The sequence below is a fragment of the Chrysemys picta genome, chromosome 7, assembly GCF_011386835.1.
Source record: "Chrysemys picta bellii isolate R12L10 chromosome 7, ASM1138683v2, whole genome shotgun sequence".
Lineage (NCBI taxonomy): Eukaryota > Metazoa > Chordata > Testudines > Emydidae > Chrysemys > Chrysemys picta.
The window spans coordinates 128,674,648-128,692,866 of NC_088797.1; the positions used below are offsets into that span (position 1 = coordinate 128,674,648).

At 65.4% G+C, this 18,219-nt stretch overlaps 2 protein-coding genes across 10 annotated transcripts in view; both read left to right on the top strand.

Annotated features, from left to right (window-relative positions):
* HPS1 (HPS1 biogenesis of lysosomal organelles complex 3 subunit 1) lies at window positions 1–12,871 on the top strand. 3 transcript variants are annotated; one of them, XM_005289367.4, is made up of 19 exons: window positions 1–103; window positions 905–1,021; window positions 1,252–1,389; window positions 1,733–1,875; window positions 2,354–2,462; window positions 2,737–2,897; window positions 2,980–3,082; window positions 3,215–3,319; window positions 4,924–4,993; window positions 5,238–5,305; window positions 5,945–6,112; window positions 6,940–7,119; window positions 7,206–7,273; window positions 7,575–7,700; window positions 8,185–8,249; window positions 8,827–8,972; window positions 9,249–9,362; window positions 9,631–9,713; window positions 11,342–12,871. In XM_005289367.4, exons 2-19 carry the CDS (start codon window positions 905–907, stop codon window positions 11,502–11,504), a joined length of 2,127 nt encoding a protein of 708 aa, XP_005289424.2. In that variant the 5' UTR covers window positions 1–103; the 3' UTR covers window positions 11,505–12,871. The 3 variants fall into 3 exon arrangements, with proteins under 3 accessions (XP_005289424.2, XP_023956247.2, XP_023956248.2); XM_024100479.3 differs by lacking the exon at window positions 1–103 and adding an exon at window positions 110–809; XM_024100480.3 differs by lacking the exon at window positions 1–103 and adding an exon at window positions 110–510.
* Window positions 12,858–18,219, top strand: part of PYROXD2 (pyridine nucleotide-disulphide oxidoreductase domain 2) — a 20,386-nt gene continuing 15,024 nt past the window's right edge. Inside the window, exons 1-5 of one of the 7 annotated variants that reach the window (XM_065553608.1) lie at window positions 12,858–12,998; window positions 15,563–15,582; window positions 15,986–16,079; window positions 16,155–16,228; window positions 17,013–17,159. In XM_065553608.1, coding sequence (XP_065409680.1) covers window positions 12,977–12,998; window positions 15,563–15,582; window positions 15,986–16,079; window positions 16,155–16,228; window positions 17,013–17,159 — 357 coding nt within the window. In that variant the 5' untranslated portion in view covers window positions 12,858–12,976. Of the gene's footprint in view, window positions 12,999–13,123; window positions 13,436–15,562; window positions 15,583–15,985; window positions 16,080–16,151; window positions 16,229–17,012; window positions 17,160–18,219 lie in introns of those variants that run through there. The other 6 variants (XR_010589529.1, XR_010589531.1, XR_010589530.1 and 3 more) reach the window with 6 other exon arrangements.

Genomic DNA, 18,219 nt, shown 5'->3' on the forward strand with positions numbered 1-18,219 from the left:
CCGGGCGGGGCCGGCTGCCCCTCCCCCTGGCCGGGCCGGTCACATGAGCGGGGCGGGGGTCACATGACATGCCCGGGGGCGGAGGCGGAAGCGCGCGGACACGGTACCGGGGGGCGGGGGCCCGGGCCAGGCGGGACCCGCCCAGCAAAGCCCGCTGGGGTGTCGGGGCTGGGTGGGGAAACTGAGGCAGGGCGGGCGCGCGCTGACCCCCAGCCACAGCGGGGAGCCGCGGGGGCCCCCGAGGTCAGCCCTGCCCGTGCCGGCGCCGTGGGGTGTCCCGCCCCCTGTACCCACCGGCCCGGGGGGGGGTGGGCGCTGCCGGGGAGCTCCGGCCTTGCCCGCAGGGGAACGAGCCCCTCCCCCCCGTTAGCTTTATCCAGCAGCTTTATGGGCACGGTCACGGGGAAACTGAGGCACGGGGCGGGACTGGCCCAAGGGCTCCCAGGCAGGGGGCTCCTGTAGGCGTGGCCCGTGTGGCAGCGCCCCGCGCCCCTGCCGCCGCCTCCGTCGGTGGGTCTGAAAGTGCCCTAGCGTGGGTCTGGCAGCCGGTCCCTGGGGCTGTGGGGGGAGCCCCGTCTGCCCTCTCCACGGCAGCCCCGGGGGGGGGAGAACAGCTGGTCCAGCAGCGAATGAGGGGCCTTGAACCAAGCGGAGGGACCTGGGCGCTGAGCCGGGGGCAGCCTCCCCAGCCCCCGTCCCGCAGCAGCCGAGGATGTGGGGAAACGCTGCCCTCGGCCGGCCGGGGCTGTCTCGCACCCAGCGCCCTGGGCAGGGCATCGCCGGGCGGGCACCTGCTGCAAGTGGCTCTGGTGTGTGCCCCGGGCCGGGCGGGGAGAGGAGGCTCCATGGGGCGGGTGGGCTCCTGGCCCAGGGGCCCTGGTGCTGACCCGGGTTCTCCCCCCAGATGAAGTGCGTGCTGATCGCCAGCGAGGGGGCGGAGGTGCTGTTCTACTGGGCCGACGAGGAGTTCACAGAGAGCCTGCGCCGGCGCTTCTGCCAGGCGGAGCAAGGGGGGCGCGAGGTGAGAGGTCTCACTGGGGGTGCAGCAAGCCCCCTGGGCCGGGGGGAGGGGCTGGGCTGAGGGCCCTGTCAGGTGGTGGGGGCAGAGGTCAGCTCCAGACCCCAGCGGGGGTGCAGCTGGGTACTGGGGGGAGGGACTGGGGGCACTGTGCTGGGGGTGTGCGGGGGGGGGGTGGAGGAGGAGCAGCTGGAGTGGGACTGGCTCATGGCCTGTCTGTCCCTGCCCTACAGCCGCCTGCCTTCGAGGACAGCATCAACACGCTCTTTGCCCCCATGATCATCTCCTGCGGGACGCTGCTGGAGCGGCTCTCGGACACCTACACCTGCTTCTCGGCTGAGGACGGCGGCCACCTCTACGTGCTGCACATGGTAACGGTGCCCAGGGACCCGCCCCCCGGCAAGGGGAGCGTGTGGCTGTTTGCTGGGAGCGTGGCGCTAGCCCCACTTGGGACGCAGCTGCCATCCGGCCTGGCCCCTGGGCAGAGCCCTGCACTGGGTCACTGTGCGCGCGTGGGGGGAGGGTCCCTCCGGGGCAGGATCCCCAGGCTGTGCTCCCGGGGGGGCCCTCCCGAGCAGACCCACGGGGAGACCCACTCCCTGCTGGCGAGGGCCGGCCCGCGCGGGAGCTTTGCCCCAGGCCCAGCCGGCACGAGGACGTCTTACAGGGGTGGGGATTTGCTGTTTCCTGCCTGGCCCTGCCGGCGCGCTGCAGTTCGGGGAGTGCCTGTACATCGCGGTGAACGGTGACGGCTCGGAGAGCGAGGACGACCTGCGCCGGAAGCTCTACGTGCTGAGGAGACTGGCCGAGGCTCACTTTGGCCTGGTGACGCTGGACTCGCACCTTGTCTGCAAGGAGTGAGTGGCTGGCTGGGCCGGGAGGGCATCTGGTGCTGCCTGGGTGCTGGGCAGACCCTCACCCGGACGCACACGTCAGCGCTGCAGCCAGCGCCTGACTGGTGAGCTAGCACCGCGGCCGATCCCTGGGGCTGGGGGACTCGAGGCTGTGCCTGGGGGGTGCAGGGATCTGGGCAAATGTGGAGCCTGTCGCTGTGCTGCAGGCTATGGGACTGGAGGGGAGCCAGGTCCCAGCGTGCACCATGCTGGGGCACGTCCCCCGCGCTTGGAGTCTTGCTAGCCCAGAGGAGGAGGCGCCGCGTTCCCCACGCCGGTCTCCGAGGGCTGCTCAGGGCCGGGAAGAGCGACTGGAGCCTGGGGAGCGGCTGGCAGCAGTGTGTCGGTCCCAGGGAGGGGCCCCGGGAGCCCAGGGGCGGTCTCTGGGATGGGCCCGTCTCTCCTGGATGGGAATCGGCTCACTCGGCGCCTGTGCTCCCAGGTTGCGGCCGGCGGACTCGGAGCAGCGCGGCCGTGTGTGGGCCCTGTTCCAGGGTCTGCTCCAGACCTACAGCAGCCTGCGGGAGGCGGAGCAGAGCTTTGCCGTGGAGGTACGGGGCGGCGGAGGGCCTAGCCTGGGGAAGGGGGCTAGCAGGCTGTGGGCGCTGGGTGTGACTGGGGTGAATTGCCCTGAGGGGGGCCTGGGCGGTGCTGGAGGGGCCTGGGTGGAGCCGAGGGGGTGCCGGGGGGCGTGAGTGCAGAATTCTTTGGGTTTCCTCCCATTCCCTGGCTGGCGTGGCCGGGAGCTGCCCCACCGGGCCGCTGGGTCCCCTTGCCGTATCCCAGCTCAGCGCTGGGTTTGTCTCCCTGTGACCCTGCCCGCAGGCCGTGGAGCGGCTGATCCACCCCCAGCTGTGTGAGCAGTGCATCGAGTTCCTGGAGCGCCAGGTGGTGCAGCACATCAACGCCAGCGGGCAGCGCGGGGGCGAGGAGGTGGTGCACGCCTTCCTGCTGGTGCACACCAAGCTGCTGGCCTTCTACTCCAGGTGAGATGCCCCCCCCCATGACCCTTCTTGGAACAGCAGCTCTATCACCCCCTCCCCACTCACTGGCCGCCTCTCTCTGCAGCCGGAGTGCCAGCACCATCCGCCCAGCCGACCTGCTCACCCTGATCCTCCTGGTGCAGGACCTGTGTCCCAGCCCCAGCGCAGACGAGGACCTGAGCCCCCAGGTACCTGCCCTGGGCCTGGCTGGGGGGGTGGGCTTCGGGAGCAGCCTGGGGCTGGTGGGACTGTCGGGGGAGGGGTGCTCCTCTGTGATGGGGGCTGGACCCCTCTAAGCAGCTCTCCTGCTCTCCCTGCAGCTGGCAGAGGGGGGGCTGACTCCCCAGAGACCGAAGAGCAGCGAGAGCATCCCAGTGAAGAGCCCAGGCCCACACGGCACCCCCAGGAGCGAGGCAGAAGAGCAGGTATGTGGGGCCAGCTGGGCATGGCGCCCGGGGGTTGGCACAGAGGTTGGGGGTATTGTGGTTGGCAGGGTCCCCAGAGCTGTTCTCCACCCCCCAGGATCAAGGATCAGGACCTATGGTGCTGGGAGCTGCATGGGCTCGTTCCCCCCCCCCCCCCCCCACACACACACACACACTCACTCACTTGCGGGGATCACGCCCCAGGAGCTGCAGGTATAGGCGGAGCCGTGCTCCCTGCCCCAAAGCACTCGGGTGCGACTCTCCACTAAGTCAGCGGTTCTCAACCGGGGTACGCACACCCCTGGGGTACACAGAGGTCTTTCGCGGGGTACATCAACTCAGCTAGAGACTTGCCTAGTTTCACAACAGGCTCCATAAAAAGCACTGGCGGAGTCAGTACAAACTACAGTTTCATACGGACCATGACTAGTTCACACTGCTCCATAGACTAGACACTGAAAGGCAAGTGCAGTGTTTATAGTCCAGTGGAGTTATTTGATACTGATATGGTAAAAAGGAGACCCGCAGCCATTGTTCAGTACTAGCGTGCTGGGACACTTGTATTTTTACGGCTGGGTTTGGAAGCAGTTTTTAAGCGAGGTGACACCTGGGGGTACACACAACAAATCAGCCTCCTACTGGGGGACAGCGGTCTGGAAACCCTGTGCTAAGGGGTGTCATGGACTCACAGATTATGCCCAATCTTGGCCCCGTGCGGGGGACCCCTTTCAGTGTGACAGCCCTTCTCGAGGGTCCACTCTCCTTCGGCATTAGGCCTCTCCACCTACTGGAGCCGCACCTCTCTGAGCCTTAGCACGTCTGTCTCTCACCGTGGGCCACCTCAGGGAGTCCCCTCGCTCTGGACCCCCGGGGCCTTCACCCCCTGAAGGGGTTGATGCCCCCTGTTCTCTAGACCGGAGTGACTCTGGGCCAGCGTAAATCAGGAAGGTTTATTGAACGACTGAACCCAGCACAGGAAAAACTCTGACCCTCAGGCCTGGCCTCCCTCAGCCCAGCACCTCCCAGTCCCCTCTGTATCCAGGTGGACTCTGCCTGCTCCCCCTCTCCAGCCCCTGCCCCCCTGCTCCCAGCTGGGCATCTGAGATCACCGGCCCCAGGCCCCGCCTCTGTCCATTGCCTTCTCTCCAGGGAAACAGGGTCGCCTGCACCTCCTCTTCTCCCTTCGCAGCCCATTGTCCTCCCACTGGCCAGGACCGGCTGCAACTCCTGAGCTGGGCTCCTGGGTCGCCGGGTCGCCAGTCGCTGGGGTCTCCATTCTCCAGGCCATTGGCTGGGGTCCCAAGTTCCCTAACCGGTCCTCTGTACCAACAAACTCCCTCTCCCCTCACCTCATTAAACCAATAACACCCAGGGAAACTGAGTCTCACCCCCTCTGCATGCAAACCATTGGAAAACACAAGAAAATCCCCCACTTGGTCACAAGGGGTGTTTGATAGAATCCAGCTACCCGGAGCCTGACTGTGCCCCGGCCGAGGAACCCGCCCAGCCTCACCGCTCTGCCCCTTGGGGGCCCATCCTGCCCTGCCCTGTCGTTGGGGGTGGGGTCCCGCTGCCCCCTGAGCTGTCTCCCTTCTCGCTTGCAGGATGCGGACGAGATCTCCATTCCCGAGGAGTATTACACCCCCCAGCCCTCGCCCAGCAGGCAGAGCACAGGTGAGTCCCTGGGCAGACGGGCCGTCTCGCACCGGGGGACTGGTTGTGTCCCCAGAGGTGGCAGGTTCAGCACAGGGGCCCATGAGGGGGCTGGGCCGGGGGATGTTGGGGGAGGCCTGGGCCCGGGGTGGGGTGTCTGTGTGGAGGTTGAGCCCCCAGAGGCCCGGGCAGGAACCCCGCAGGGTGGTTTGGCTGCATGCGGTGCTGGGGGGAGCTGGTTCCTCCGCTGCTCTGTTGCCTACAGGAGGCGCTAGCTGGTCGGAGGGCTCAGAGCCGCCGGGCTCCGGGGAGGCAGATGCTGCTGATGTCCAGGTGAGCCGGGGATTCGCGCCCTGAGCAGGACCCTGTGAGAGCCCATGGTGCCCACGTCCTGCTGTGCAGTCCTGCCCTGCCAGCCTGCCCTCGTCCCCAGCACGCGCCTCCCAGCCTGGCCAGACGAGGGGTGTCCGCAGGGCTCCTGCAGCCCCTTCTCCCCCAGAGCTCTTCCCACCCCCCAGGCGTCTTCCAGCCCCTCAGCACAGGCTGGGCCTGTCACACTTGCCCATCGCCGCAAACCCCACCCTGTCCTCCCTGCCCCTCTGGCCAGGGAGCCCAAACTTTGAGCGGGCCCGGCAGCACCTGGCCTAGACTTGAATTCCCTGCGTGACAAGCTCCTAGGGAAGGTCTGGGGGGGGGGGTCTGAGCCACTAGCCGGATCCATCCCCCTTGTGGGGAGTTTGTTCCAAGATTCAGCCTGTTTTCCCCATTTGCGCCACCTGTCGCCCACTCCCTTCTGCCCGGGAGCCTCCCGCCTGCCCACACCTGACTGCAGCTTCCCGGGGGTGGTGCCACCAGCTCTGCCCTCGCTGCCTGGGACGTGGGCAGACCAGCCTGCTGCCGCCTGGCCCGTTGTAAACCCTTCGGGTCCCTGCCCCGATGCGGGGTGTCTAGCCAGCTGCTCTCTCCCCCCAGGTGGCAGAAGACTCGCTCCAGGCCCTGGTGCCCCCAGTGCCCAACGCCTCCAACCCCAGAAGGATCTTCCTGGATGCGAACCTGCGGGAGGGCTACTGCCCCATGGTGCCCCACACCATGTACTGCCTGCCGCTCTGGCCTGGCATCTCGCTGGTGCTCCTGACCAAGGTGAGCTGGCTCTGGGGCATGGCGCATGCTGCCCAGCCTGGCCTGCCACAGACCCACAGGGCCGGTGCTACGGCCCCAGCTGTGGAGCAGTGTGGGAGGAGCCCGTCAGTGGGCCGGGGCCCCAGGGGTCTCGGGCTCCCTCCTGGGTGAGCCACGCTGCTTCCCCGCTTCCTTAGCCTGGACCCCGGCCCTGCAGCTCCCCTTCTGCCCCCCTGAGCTCCGGGCAGCGGGTCCAGCTGGGACACACCCCGAGGGAGGCTTGTGCATTAGCCCCTCGGCCAGCGTTCGCCGCGACTCCCTCAGCGCTCAGACAGTCGGGTTTGTTCGGTAACTGGCCACGGCCCAGGTCAGCCATTGGGTCGCCCAGAGAACTGAAGGTCGCAGCACGGCCCATTCTGGGGAGCCCCACACCCGGCCAGGCTGTAGGGAGCCCCTGTTCCAGCTGTCGGGCTGTGACCTCCTTGGTCCGACTCCCGGTGAGAGCCCTGACTCCTTCCAGCAGCCCCCTCTGAGCTCCCCCCCCCGCCTCCCAGCCCTTCGATCTCCAGCTGGGGGGGTGGCTCAGCCTCCCTGCGCAGAGGCGGGGAGATCTCCGTCCCCTGGGGCTTTGGGTATCAGTGTCCTGGGGACTGGACTTGCCATCGGCGTCTCAAATCTCCGCTGATCTGGGGCCAGACCCATACAGCCAGGCGACACCACCCTTGTCTCCGCCTGCCCTGAGAGCAAACAGTCCTGTCCCACCCACGGGGGAACAGTGCAGGGGAAACTGAGGCATGCCGGACTCATAAAAGTCATACAAACCGATTCCCACTTTCACACCCACTCAGAGCCCCAGCACCCACATCGCCTGCTCCCTGTACCAACTGCTGGATGGGTTCCTGGTGCTGGAGAAGAAGCTGAGGGAGGGGCAGGAGGTGGGGCCACCCACCCGCTCCCACCCACTCCTGGCTGAGCTGCGCCAGAGGATGGACAAGTTCGTGAGGAAGCTGGGCAGGCAGGACATGCAGGTGGGAGTCCAGCGCGGAGCTGCGGGGCGGTCGGGGACCCTGGCACGGCCTGCACGCCTCACGGCTGCCCTGTCTGTCTGTCCTAGTTACACAACGCCTGGCTGGAGTTCAAGAGCAAAGCGTTCTCCAGACAGGAGTCCGGGAGCTCCAGGGAGTGAGTATGGGGGTGTGGGGAGAAAACCGGGGTACAGGGCGGCTGGGGAAGGAGCGGCTGGGGATGGGCGGGGAGAGGAAGGGGCGGCTGGGGCCGGGCGGGGGATGGGAGGAGGGGAAGGGGCGGCTGGGGCCGGGCAGGCGATTGGAGGGGGGGTCTCTAGGCCCAAAGGACAAGGAAGAAGGCCAAGGGCGTGGACCCCAGTGAGCAAGGTGGGGCGGCTCTTGGGGCCCCCAGCTGCTGTCTGGAGCCCAGGGTGGGGGCCAGGTGGGGACATCTCTCAGGGGCTGTCTCCTTCCAGGCTCCTGCAGGCGCTCGGCAACGTGAGGCGGCAACTCTGCTCCATCTATCGCCAGCTCTTCCTGACCTCGCTGCCGGCCCAGGGTCTGGCCCAGGGCCTGCAGGACTGGGCCCAGAAGCTGGTGCGGTGAGTGTGGGGGGGGCTGGCCTGAGGGGGAGGGGGTTGCAGGGGGTGAGTGAGTGAGTGTGTGTGTGGGGGGGGGGAGAGATGGGGCTGCTGGCAGGGGGCGTGGAGGCTGGGACTTCAACTAGCCTCGTGGGGAAGTGGCTGGAAACCAGCCCCCAGGCCTGGGCCCTGCGTGGAGAGGACGCCGCAGACCTTGGCGGGTTTAGCCGGTACGTGTCCCTGTAACTGGCAGGGCAGTTTGACCCCCAGGCACCTCCGGGGCACGGCTGAGCGGGCAGCTCTTCTGTGGGGCCCCCCTGGGGAGGCACGTGCCCCATCCCCTCCAGTGCGGGGTACGAGCCAGCCATGGCCGGCATCCCCGTGTCCACGCGGTGCCCCCCGCTGGGCGCCAGGCAGCCCGAGGGCCTGGCCGGGTGAGGGGGGGCTCAGGCCAGGCGGGGGGTGGGAGGGGCTCCGTGCTCAGGCCAAGTCTCTTCCTCCGCAGGGAGAAGCTGCTGGACTGGAGGGACTTCCTGTTGGTGAAGAGCAAGCGGAACATCACCATGGTGTCACATCCGCCCAGAGAGCCCCGCGCGGGGCAGGCGCCTTCCTCCCGGGACCGTCCCCGCGGTGCAGCGAGGGCTGGGGGGCGGCTTCTCCTGCCCAGGCCGGCTCAGGGCAGTTGGCCTGGCTGAGTTGGCACAGCTAAGGGGGGGCTCGCCCCATCTCTCCAGCAGCAGGGCTGGACTCTGCCCAGCGCTGGGGGGACGAGCCTGCAGGGAGCCCAGCCAGCAGCTACCACGTTGGGTCCCACAGGGCAGGGGTCTCTGAGATGTCCCGGGGGCACTGGGCTGGCCCCAAGTAGCCCACGCCATGGGGTTGTGGACAGAGCCCCCCTCTGCACCCCTGGATGCCTTGGGGGGGATACAGGAGGTGCTGCTGGAACTGTGGGCCGTCGGCACCTGGGTTCCCATCACCAAGAGTGGGGACAGGAAGCAGGACCCGTCAGGAGCCATCTGGGGGGCTCGCGGGAGCTCCCCATTGCCTAGGGCAAGCTCAGCAGGGCACCCATGGGCAGGGGGGTCCCTATGTCTGGGCACCACCCGCACATTCCCTGCAGTCACTGGTTGCCCTTAACCTGCCCCCACCTACCTGGAGGACTTCCCAGGCCTGGTGCACTTCATCTATGTGGACCGCACCGCCGGGCAGATGGTGGCACCTTCCCTCAACGTGGCCGAGGACTCTGCCTCGGAGCTGGGCAAGGGCGCCCTGGCTGCCTTCATCAAGAAGAAGGTACCGGTCCTGGGCTCTGACGCTGATCCCTTGGTTTGGGGGCGGGGAGGCTTAGAAGGGGCCCATGCCTGGGCCGGTCTGCACAGCCGTGGGGGCCCAGCTGGGGGGAGCACAGGCCCAGCTGGGGTGGTGGGACGGGGGAGCGCGACGCTGGTGAAGCGGGGCGCTCGGTAGGAGTGGCGCCCCAGGGCTCGGAGGGGGAGGAGAAGGGAGCAGAGCCGTGGGGGCGGGGGGGGGATCTCTGCGCCGGGCTGCAGCTGCCTCCTCTCCCCCCAGGTCTGGTCCCTGATCGGGCTGGCGCGGCGCTACCTGCAGAAGGGCTACACGACACTCACGCTGCGGGACGGCGACTATTACTGCTCCTACTTCCTCTGGTTCGAGAGCGAGCTGGTGCGTTGGGGGCGCTTGGCCTCTGACCTGCCTGACGAGGCCCCTCCCCCAGCAGCGCTTCTGAGAAATGGAGAGGCCCTGGCAGGTCACCCCGGGGCGTGTTCCTGAGCCCCCAGGACCTGGGGCTAGCCCCCAGCCCAGCATACGGGCTCCCCAAAGCGCTTGGTCAGCCCTACCCTTGCCCATGAGCTCCAGGCCACGCAGCCAGCACCCCGCTGCAGCCTCGGGCCAGCCCCCAGCCCCTCACGGCTGTCCCTTTGCCACGCAGGGTTACAAGCTGGAGGTGATCGAGGTTCCCGTTCTCTCCGACGACTCTGCTCCCATTGGGATGCTGGCAGGGGATTACTACAGGTGAGTGCTGGACCCAGCCAGCCCCTGCCCCCGAGCCCTCTACTGGCCGCTGGCTAGGCAGCAGCGGATGGGGAGAGCTCTGGGCTGCAGGGCTGCCCCTCGCCTGCGATGGGTCACAGCCGGCAGGTGGGGCTGGGAGCTGACAGTACTTGGGCTCTGAGCTTTGCAGGACCCTGTCTCGGTGCTCAGCCCCTGTAACCATATGCCCCAGGACAGGGATTCGCAACATCCCCATGTCTCCGCCAGGGGCTGAGGTTACACGAACCTGCCGCTAAGCCAGGGATCAAACCCAGATCTCCAGGCTCCCTGGCCAGGCTGTCTATACCAGGGATAGGCAACCTATGGCACGCGTGCCAAAGGCGGCACACGAGCTGATTTTCGGCGGCACTCACACTGCCTGGGTCCTGGCCACCGGTCCGGGGGGCTCTGCATTTTAATTTAATTTTAAATGAAGTTTCTTAAACATTTTAAAAACCTTATTTACTTTACATACAACGATAGTTTAGTTATATATTATAGACTTTTAGAAAGAGACCTTCTAAAAATGTTTAAATATATTACCGGCACGCAAAACCTTAAATTAGAGTGAATAAATGAAGACTCGGCATACCACTTCTGAAAGGTTGCCGACCCCTGGTCTATACGTACAACATGATGGAGTCTAAATTCGCTGTTACCACTCGAGAGAGAGACCTTGGGGTCACTGTGGATAGTTCTCTGAAATCATCCACTCAATGTGCAATGGCAGTCAAAAAAGCTAACAGGATGTTGGGAATCATTAAGAAAGGGAGAGATAAGACAGAAAATACCATATTGCCTCTATATAAATCCCTGGTATGCCTACATCTTGAATACAGCGTGCAGATGTGGTCGCCCCATCTCAAAAAAAGATGCATTGAAACTGGAGAAGGGCAGCAAAAATGATGAGGGGTATGGAACAGCTTCTGTATGGGGGAGATTAAAAGGACTAGAACTTTTTTAGCTTGGAAAAGAGATGACAGGGAAGATATGATTGAAGTCTATAAAATCTTGGCTGGTGTGGAGAAAGTAGATAAGGAAGTGTTATTTACCCCTTCGCATTACACAAGAACCAGGGTCACCCAATGAAATTAATAAGCAGCAGGTTTTAAACAAACAAGGAAGTATTTTTTCACACAACTCAGTCAACCTGTGGAACTCTTTGCCAGAGGATGTTGTGAAGGCCAAGACTATAACAGGGTTCAAAAAAGAACTAGATAAGTTCGTGGAGGATTGGTCCATCAATGGCTATTAGCCAGGATGGGCAGGGATGGTGGCCCTAGCCTCTGTTTGCCAGAAGCTGGGAATGGGCGACAGGGGATGGATCACTTGATGATTCCCTGTTCTGTTCATTCCCTCTGGGGCACCTGGCATTGGCCACGGTCAGAAGACAGGACACTGGGCTCGATGGACCTTTGGTCTGACCCAGCCTGGCCGTTCTTACGTCTTCCCCTCTGGCCTGTCCTTGGAATGGGGTGGCCGGGTCCAGGGACGCGTGCGCTGCCCAATGTCGGATCTGGGGTGGGTCCAAGGCCCAGGCCCGCTGCCCCCTGGGGGCTGGTCCGGGGCCCCGTGGGGGCTTTCCCGCCTGACCGCTGTCTCCTGTGCAGGAAGTTGCTGCGTTACTATAGCAAGAACCACCCGGCCGAGGGGGTGAAGTGCTACGAGCTGCTGACGCTGCACCTGGGCGTGATCCCTGCCGAGTGTGTGATCCAGCAGGCCTGCGACCTGGCCCGGCGGCTCTGGGAGCCCTCGCGCATCCCCCTGCTCTGAGCCACGCAGGCTGGCAGCGAGCAATCCCCCAGGGGCCTCCTCGCTCTGAGTCAGACTTGTCCCTGGGCTGCCTGCAACAGGCCCCTCGCAGCCCCCACCTCGCTCGGCCCTGCAGCCCCCCGGGCCTGGCTGGGAGACCAGCGCCAGCCAACATCCTGCCGTCAGCTCCCCGCCTGCTGAAACCCACCCTCCAAGGGCCAGGGGGGCTCCCCCTGAGCTGCCCAGGGCGGGGGCTGTTGGACATGCATGGCCAGGGTAGCGTATCTGTACGTGCCATGCTCCAGGTTGGCATTAAAGCTGGTGTACTTGGTCAGCGTGGGGCACTCCCTGATTCCTCCCCGTCTGCGTCAGGGGCTTGGCCTTGCCTGTGGACCTGCGTGTGCGAGCACATGGACAGACGTGTTTGCACGCACACGGAGACGTGCCTTCCCCAGCCTGATGCTAAGGAGGGTTCACGGTGCTCCCGCCAGGACCGGGTCCTTCTTCCCGCCGTGTGGGCAGGGCCCAGCCAGCTCCCGGGCAGGTACTGGCCAGGCCTCTGCCCTGCCCGCCTCCTGCACTATGGGGGGAGTTTTCCAGGGCAGAGTTCGCTAGCTTCTCACCTACGCCTGCAAACCAACGGCCCCTCCCCTCTGGCTCCCCAGCCCCTAGGACGAAGGGGTCTACAGCTATCCCCAGCATCTGTTCCCCAAGGGGGACAGCCCAGCCTGCCCCAGGGCTCTACTCTCCGAGGTCCAGCACTGGGGCCTCCCTTCATCCCCACCCCCAGTGGCCGGTGGGCTCGGGCTTGCTAAGCCAGGGTGCAGCTGCTCCCAGCCACACGTGCAGGGTGCCCATGGGCACAGCTGCCTTGCTGGGCCCCTTGCTGTATGGGGCCAGCTCCCCCCAGCCCGTGCTTAGGGGAAGGTTTTGCCCCACAGCAGGCCGGGTGGTTGTGACAAACTGGGACTGTTCTTAATGTAGCCTTTGAATGCTGAGTGGGGAGTGTTGGCTGGGAAGGTGGCAGGGGGGTTTGGCTGGGGCGGTCTGCATTGGGGGATGGGAGACTGGCCTTGAGGGAGGAGACCTGAGCATGGAACATGAGAACCCAGGAGGGGGCTGGGGCCAGGTGACACCTCTGCCCAGGAAACTGAACAAAGGCTGGGGGAGGAGCCGGGGGAGGCTGGGTGAGAAACGCTGGAGGGAGTGGGAGTTATCAGCAGCTGGCTGGTAATGGAGGGAGCCCAGACGGGGCTCTGCCCCCCCCCCAATGGGGCTGTGGTGCCCTGGGACCCCAAGATGGACCTAACTGAGGGGGTCCTGTGGTCTGTGCCTGCAAGACCTGTCTTGGACTGTATTCCTGTCGTCTAAATAAACCTTCTGCTTTACTGGCTGGCCGAGAGTCATGGTGAATCGCAGGAACCCGGGGGTGCAGGGCCCTGTATCCCCCCACACTCCGGGACAGTGGTGCCTGGGGAGCAGGGAGCATTGGCATGGCACCGGTCGCCCCAGCAAGTGGGTGAGCTGGTGCCTTGGGGGGGGGGGCAGTGACTGGGGCTGTCTCCTGTGTAGGTGGGTGCTGGGGGGAGTCGCTGTATCGCCCGGGGGGGGGGGAAATTGGGGCCGGGGGCAGCCCAGAGGGGCCAGTGTTTGTCTGCCTGGGCCCTGCCCCTGCCGCAGCCAGGCAGCTTTTCCCAGCCGTTCAGCCCCTCGGTGAGCGCACAGGCTGGCCCACCGCCAGGCTCTGCCCCCGTCCCGCCCACCCTGGGGGAAGTGCTGACTCGGCAGCGAAGGCCAGGCCGGGTGGCAGCCGGTGCCCAGCACCGCCATGGCAGCCAGACACGGGCTGGGCAGGGCCTGGGCCGGCTGCAGCCTGCAGGGCCGGAGGCTGGCTCACGCCGGGGCCGGGGGCCAGCTGCAGCGGGAGTACGACGCTGTGGTGATAGGGGGAGGTAATGCCGGGGCTGGGGGCTGCTGCTATTGAACCCTGGGTGAGGGGCAGCTTGAGGGGGGCACTTCCCCCCCCCCCCCAGCTGGGCTCCAGCTCCCCACCGGGACGAGCCTGGGGGTGCAGGAGCGCTGGCTCTTTGAGACAGGCCTGCAGAGCTGGGTGTGTGAGACAGCACCAGGCCCGAGCTGTCAATCAGTCAGCTGTGCTGTGCTGTGCTGTGCTGTGCTGTGCTGGCCAGAGCCCCTGGGGCTCCCCACAGAGCCACCTGGGCTGGCCCTACCCGGGGGGGGATTGCTGGTCCGTGGATCCTGCAGCTCCTTCATCCTCCAGCTCGCAGCCCCTTCCCTGCCCGGCGGCCCCTGGCTGAGGGCAGCAGATGGGGCGGCAGGGGGCTGCCGGGCCTACCCGGGCCGCCTTGCTCCGTGTGTGCTAGGCCAGGGCCCTGCAGCGCTGAACGGTAGAAGCTACAGGCGGGGGAACGATGCCCAGCAGCAAGCCGGGGGGGGGGGGGGGGGCTTTTCCGAGCGCCTCCACTTCTAGGGTCAGCTCCAGCTGCCCCCGAGCGCCCCTTCATTCCCTGGGCACACGCATGGGATGTGTGGACCTAGCGGCCCCCCCCCCCCCAGTTCAACGTTAATCTAGGCCCCCCCCTTGGCCCATAGCTGCCCCCCCAAAGGGTTCTGTGGTGGACGAGCTCGTCCTGCTGGGGTCACCAGAGGTGATTGGTTACCGTGGGTCCTGCCCAAAGGGCTGATGTCACTGGCAGGCAACGTTTGCTCCAGGCCTTGCAGAAGTTTTACAGACACATCCAGCGAGTGCTAGTACCGGTATTAGGGGCACGTTCACACTTACAACACGTTGTGCTGACTGAGTCCTTCACTATCGTGAACACTTGGCAGGGGGGGTTCAGCAGCGACTCCCCACCCCCAGCTACCCTGGCACCCTTTCCAGCAGACATTGCCCCTGACGAGGGGCAAATTCTGACCTTTAGCACGGCTTAAATCAGGGGGAAATCACATGGGTTTCAACCAGTGGGCTGACTTCAGCGTTGTGTAACTGAGGCCAGAATCTAGTCCATCGTATTTCATGTTTAGTTTAATCCCACTGAGAGAAGATTTTGAACGATGTATTTTGACCTCCTTAATATAAACCTGGGGGTTCGTTGACGGGAATTCTGAGTTGCAATATTATTTGTGTTGGAAAACAAATACACAAACAGCCGCTTCAGTTGTGGGGTCCTGTGAAACAATCGTTGTGTGAGGTGTGATAAAGTGGTGGTGTGTTGCAGTACCACAAGGTGTACAAGAGTTAGGCTGCAGGGTGTGGTGGTGGGTAGTTACTTGTGTCTGACATGTAGCCCCTGGAGTCCCAGTTAAAGTTGCTTCCCCCCCCCCATCTGAAATGGGGCTGGGGTGTGGGGCTGGCATCCTACGCCAGCCGGGGCGGTGGGGGGGGGTGCTCATCTGTGCCCAGCGTGATGGGCAGGGGCTGGTGCAGCCTCCTGCCACAGCTCTGCTCCCTGGCCATTGGGTGAGGTGAGTTAACAGGCCTCAGCCATGCCGGACAACCAGGTGAATGGCAAAGCCGCCGGCATGTAGCCATGGAAACAGCGCAGGGGGCTGCATGGGGGTCCTGCACCTGGGGAGAGGAAGGACTGGGAGGCTGGAGTGGGGGCCCGCTCTCTCCTTGGGGGTCAGTGCTGCCCCTGTGCCTCAGTGGGGTGCGTTTGGTGCTGTGCTGCAGAGAATGGGGGAGGGGGCGCAGTGCTGCTAAGGGGCGGGGGGCTTTCAATGTGTGTGGGGCGCAGTGCTGGGGGGAGGAGCCAGTGCTGCAGGGAGAGGGGCGGGGCGGGCTTGGTGGTGGGGGGGGCACTGTCTCTCCCAGCCCCTACCCTCCATGTTCATGAAGGTCCCCAAGGGTGTTTCCCATGCCTAGGGCAGTTGCCAGCACTGTCCCAGCCCCGCGCCCCCGGGGGGTGGTGCCGCCTTGCGGGCACTGGGCATTGTGGTGAGCGCAGCACAGACAGCACCATCCAGCCCTGGCTGTCAGGGAGATGGTGAGTAGCGGCAGGACCCATTGGTGCCCCAGGCCCTGGCTCCTCTCACCCTCTGCCCATCTCTCGTTGCAGGGCACAACGGGCTGGTTGCAGTGAGTATTGAATGCCAAGGCAGCTGCCTCGGGGCCCTATTTCGGGGGAGGGGGGATCCCAAGTGCATGGGGGGGATCCTATGGTGTGAGGAGAACGCTCCCACGAGCACTCTGGAGTGCAAGCGTCCTGGGTGGGTTTGTTGGGGGTGGGGCTTTGGGGGTGTCCTGGGGGGATTGTTGGGGGGGGTCCTGGGTTAGGGCTTGGGGGGGTCCTGGGGCGGTTTGTTGGGGGGGATGTCCCACTTGGGGGCGTCCTGGGGGGTTCTTGGGTGTCCTGGTGGGGGTTTGTTGGGGTGGGATGTCCCAGGTGGGGGCTTAGGGGTGTCCTGAGTGGGGGTTTGGGGGTGTCCTGGGGGGTTGTTGGGGGGCACATGGGGGCGGGTGACTCTTGTGCTCTCGGCAGGCTGCCTACCTGCAGAAGTCGGGCGTGCGGACAGCCGTGCTGGAGCGGCGTCACCTGCTGGGAGGTGCCGCCGTCACAGAGGAGATTATCCCAGGTAAGCACGGCCCTGCCCAGCGAGATGCCCTGGTGCCCGGGCCGGGCTGGTAGCTGACGCTTCCTTCTCTTTCAGGCTTTAAGTTCTCCAGAGCGTCCTACCTGCTCAGCCTGCTGCGGCCGCAGATCTCCACAGAGCTGGAGCTGCAGGTACCGAGGCCAGTCCGGGGGGCTCAGCAGGCCCCCGGTGCTGCCTCCTTCCCCCCTGCTGGGAGCCTTGGTGGGTGTGAGGCCCTAGCACCGCTGCAGGGCCAGAATCCCCTGGCCAGGCCCAGCTCGCTCCCCCCTCTGAGCCTCGGGGGCCCAGTCCTGGAGCCTGCCAGCCCTAGGGTTACCATATGTCCGGATTTTCCCGGACATGTCCGGCTTTTTGGGCTCCAAATCCCCGTCCGGGGGGAAATCCCAAAAAGCCGGACATGTCCGGGAAAATCGGGACATGTGGGGCCGGCAGGGCCGGGCCGGGGGCCGGGCCGAGCTGGGGGCCGGTGGCCGGGCCGGTGGTGCTGAACCGGGGGCCGGGAACCAGCAGTGCTGGGCGCGCCGGGGGTGCTCGGCCGGGGGCTGGCCCGGGGCCGGCACCCCAGGGCCCGAGCCGACCCAGGCTGGAGACGCCGGGGGGGCCAGACTGGGCCGCGCCTCCTCCCCCCACCCACCCCTTACCTGCTTCAGGCTTCCCGCGAATCAAATGTTCGCGAGAAGCAGGGGAGGGGGCGGAGTTGGGGCGGGGACTTTGGGGAAGGGGTGGAGTTGGGGCATGGGCGGGGCTGGGGGCGGGGTCGGGGCCCCATGGAGTGTCCTCCTTTTGGACACTCAAAATATGGTAACCCTAGCCAGCCCCCAACTCGGAACAGCTCCCCGGGCCTGTCCCCTCTGGGCTGGTGAGAAGGGCCGGAGGGGCCGTGCTGCCTGGCACTGGCCGCGTTCTGTCTTGCAGAGGCATGGTCTGAGGGTGTACGCCCGCGACCCCTACTCCTTCACCCCCGTGCTGGAGGATGGACAAGCCCAGCGCTCGCTCCTGCTGGGCCACGACATGGCGGAGACCCAGCGGCAGATCGCTCAGTTCTCCTCCAAGGACGCACAGGTACCGAGGGCAGCAGGAGGGGCTTCAGCGGGGCCAAAGTCCTGCCGATCCCCGTGTGACTGGCCCTACATGGCCCGAATCCCGGGCGTGCAGTGCAGCCCTGGGGTCTGGCCTGGGGGTGCTCCCTGCAGCCTCCTGGCCCACACGCCGAGTCAGAGACAAAGCAAGGATTTGGGTCCTTGCCCTCCCCAGCCTGCCAGCTCGTGGGCATGTCCCGGCTCGAACGCTCGGGGCAGGGGGCGGAGGGTGGTCGGTGTCTCTGCACAATGCGTAGCTGCAGCCCGAAGCCAGGTCCGCCCTAGGACGCCCTGGCCAAGCGCCTACTGTGGACGCAGCGTGTACCAGCCCCTCCAAGTGACACAAGCTATGCCAGGGGACGTGTGGTTTTCCCAGGCTAGCCAGGTCTACGCTGGGGGCGTTTCCCAATCGCACCTCATCCCCCCCCGACTGACCCGGCTGTGCCAGCACAAGTGTGTAATGTGAGTGTGACACATTTCGGGTTACCCAGGTGTCCGGGTGTGTTGCTGCCACTTGCCCCCAGCGTGAGGGAGCCGTGGCTGTGCCCAGCAGGGGACGTTCTCCCAAAGCTACCGGCTGCAGGCAACATGCGCGCCACTCCCGGCTACCTGAGACCCGCTCGCACCCTCTGTGGCGAATAATTTACACCCCAGCTTGTCACACTGGAGCGCCCAGCCCCTTGTCGTCTGGACACCCGCACTGTGCACCCATCCGTTCGCTCAGCTGGGAGCATGAAAAATCCACACACGCACACCCCGAGTGCCGAGCTAACCCCCACGCAGACAGTCCTCGGCCGATGGACGACTTCTTCTGCCAGCCCAGCTATCAGGCGGCGGATTACCTGGGCCACGGGGACCAAAGGGCAAACTGGATAAATTCATGGAGGTTAAGTCCATTAATGGCTATTAGCCAGGACGGGTAAGGAATGGTGTCCCTAGCCTCTGTCTGTCAGAGGGTGGAGATGGATGGCAGGAGAGAGATCACTTGATCATTACCTGTTAGGTTCACTCCCTCTGGGGCGCCTGGCATTGACCACTGTCGG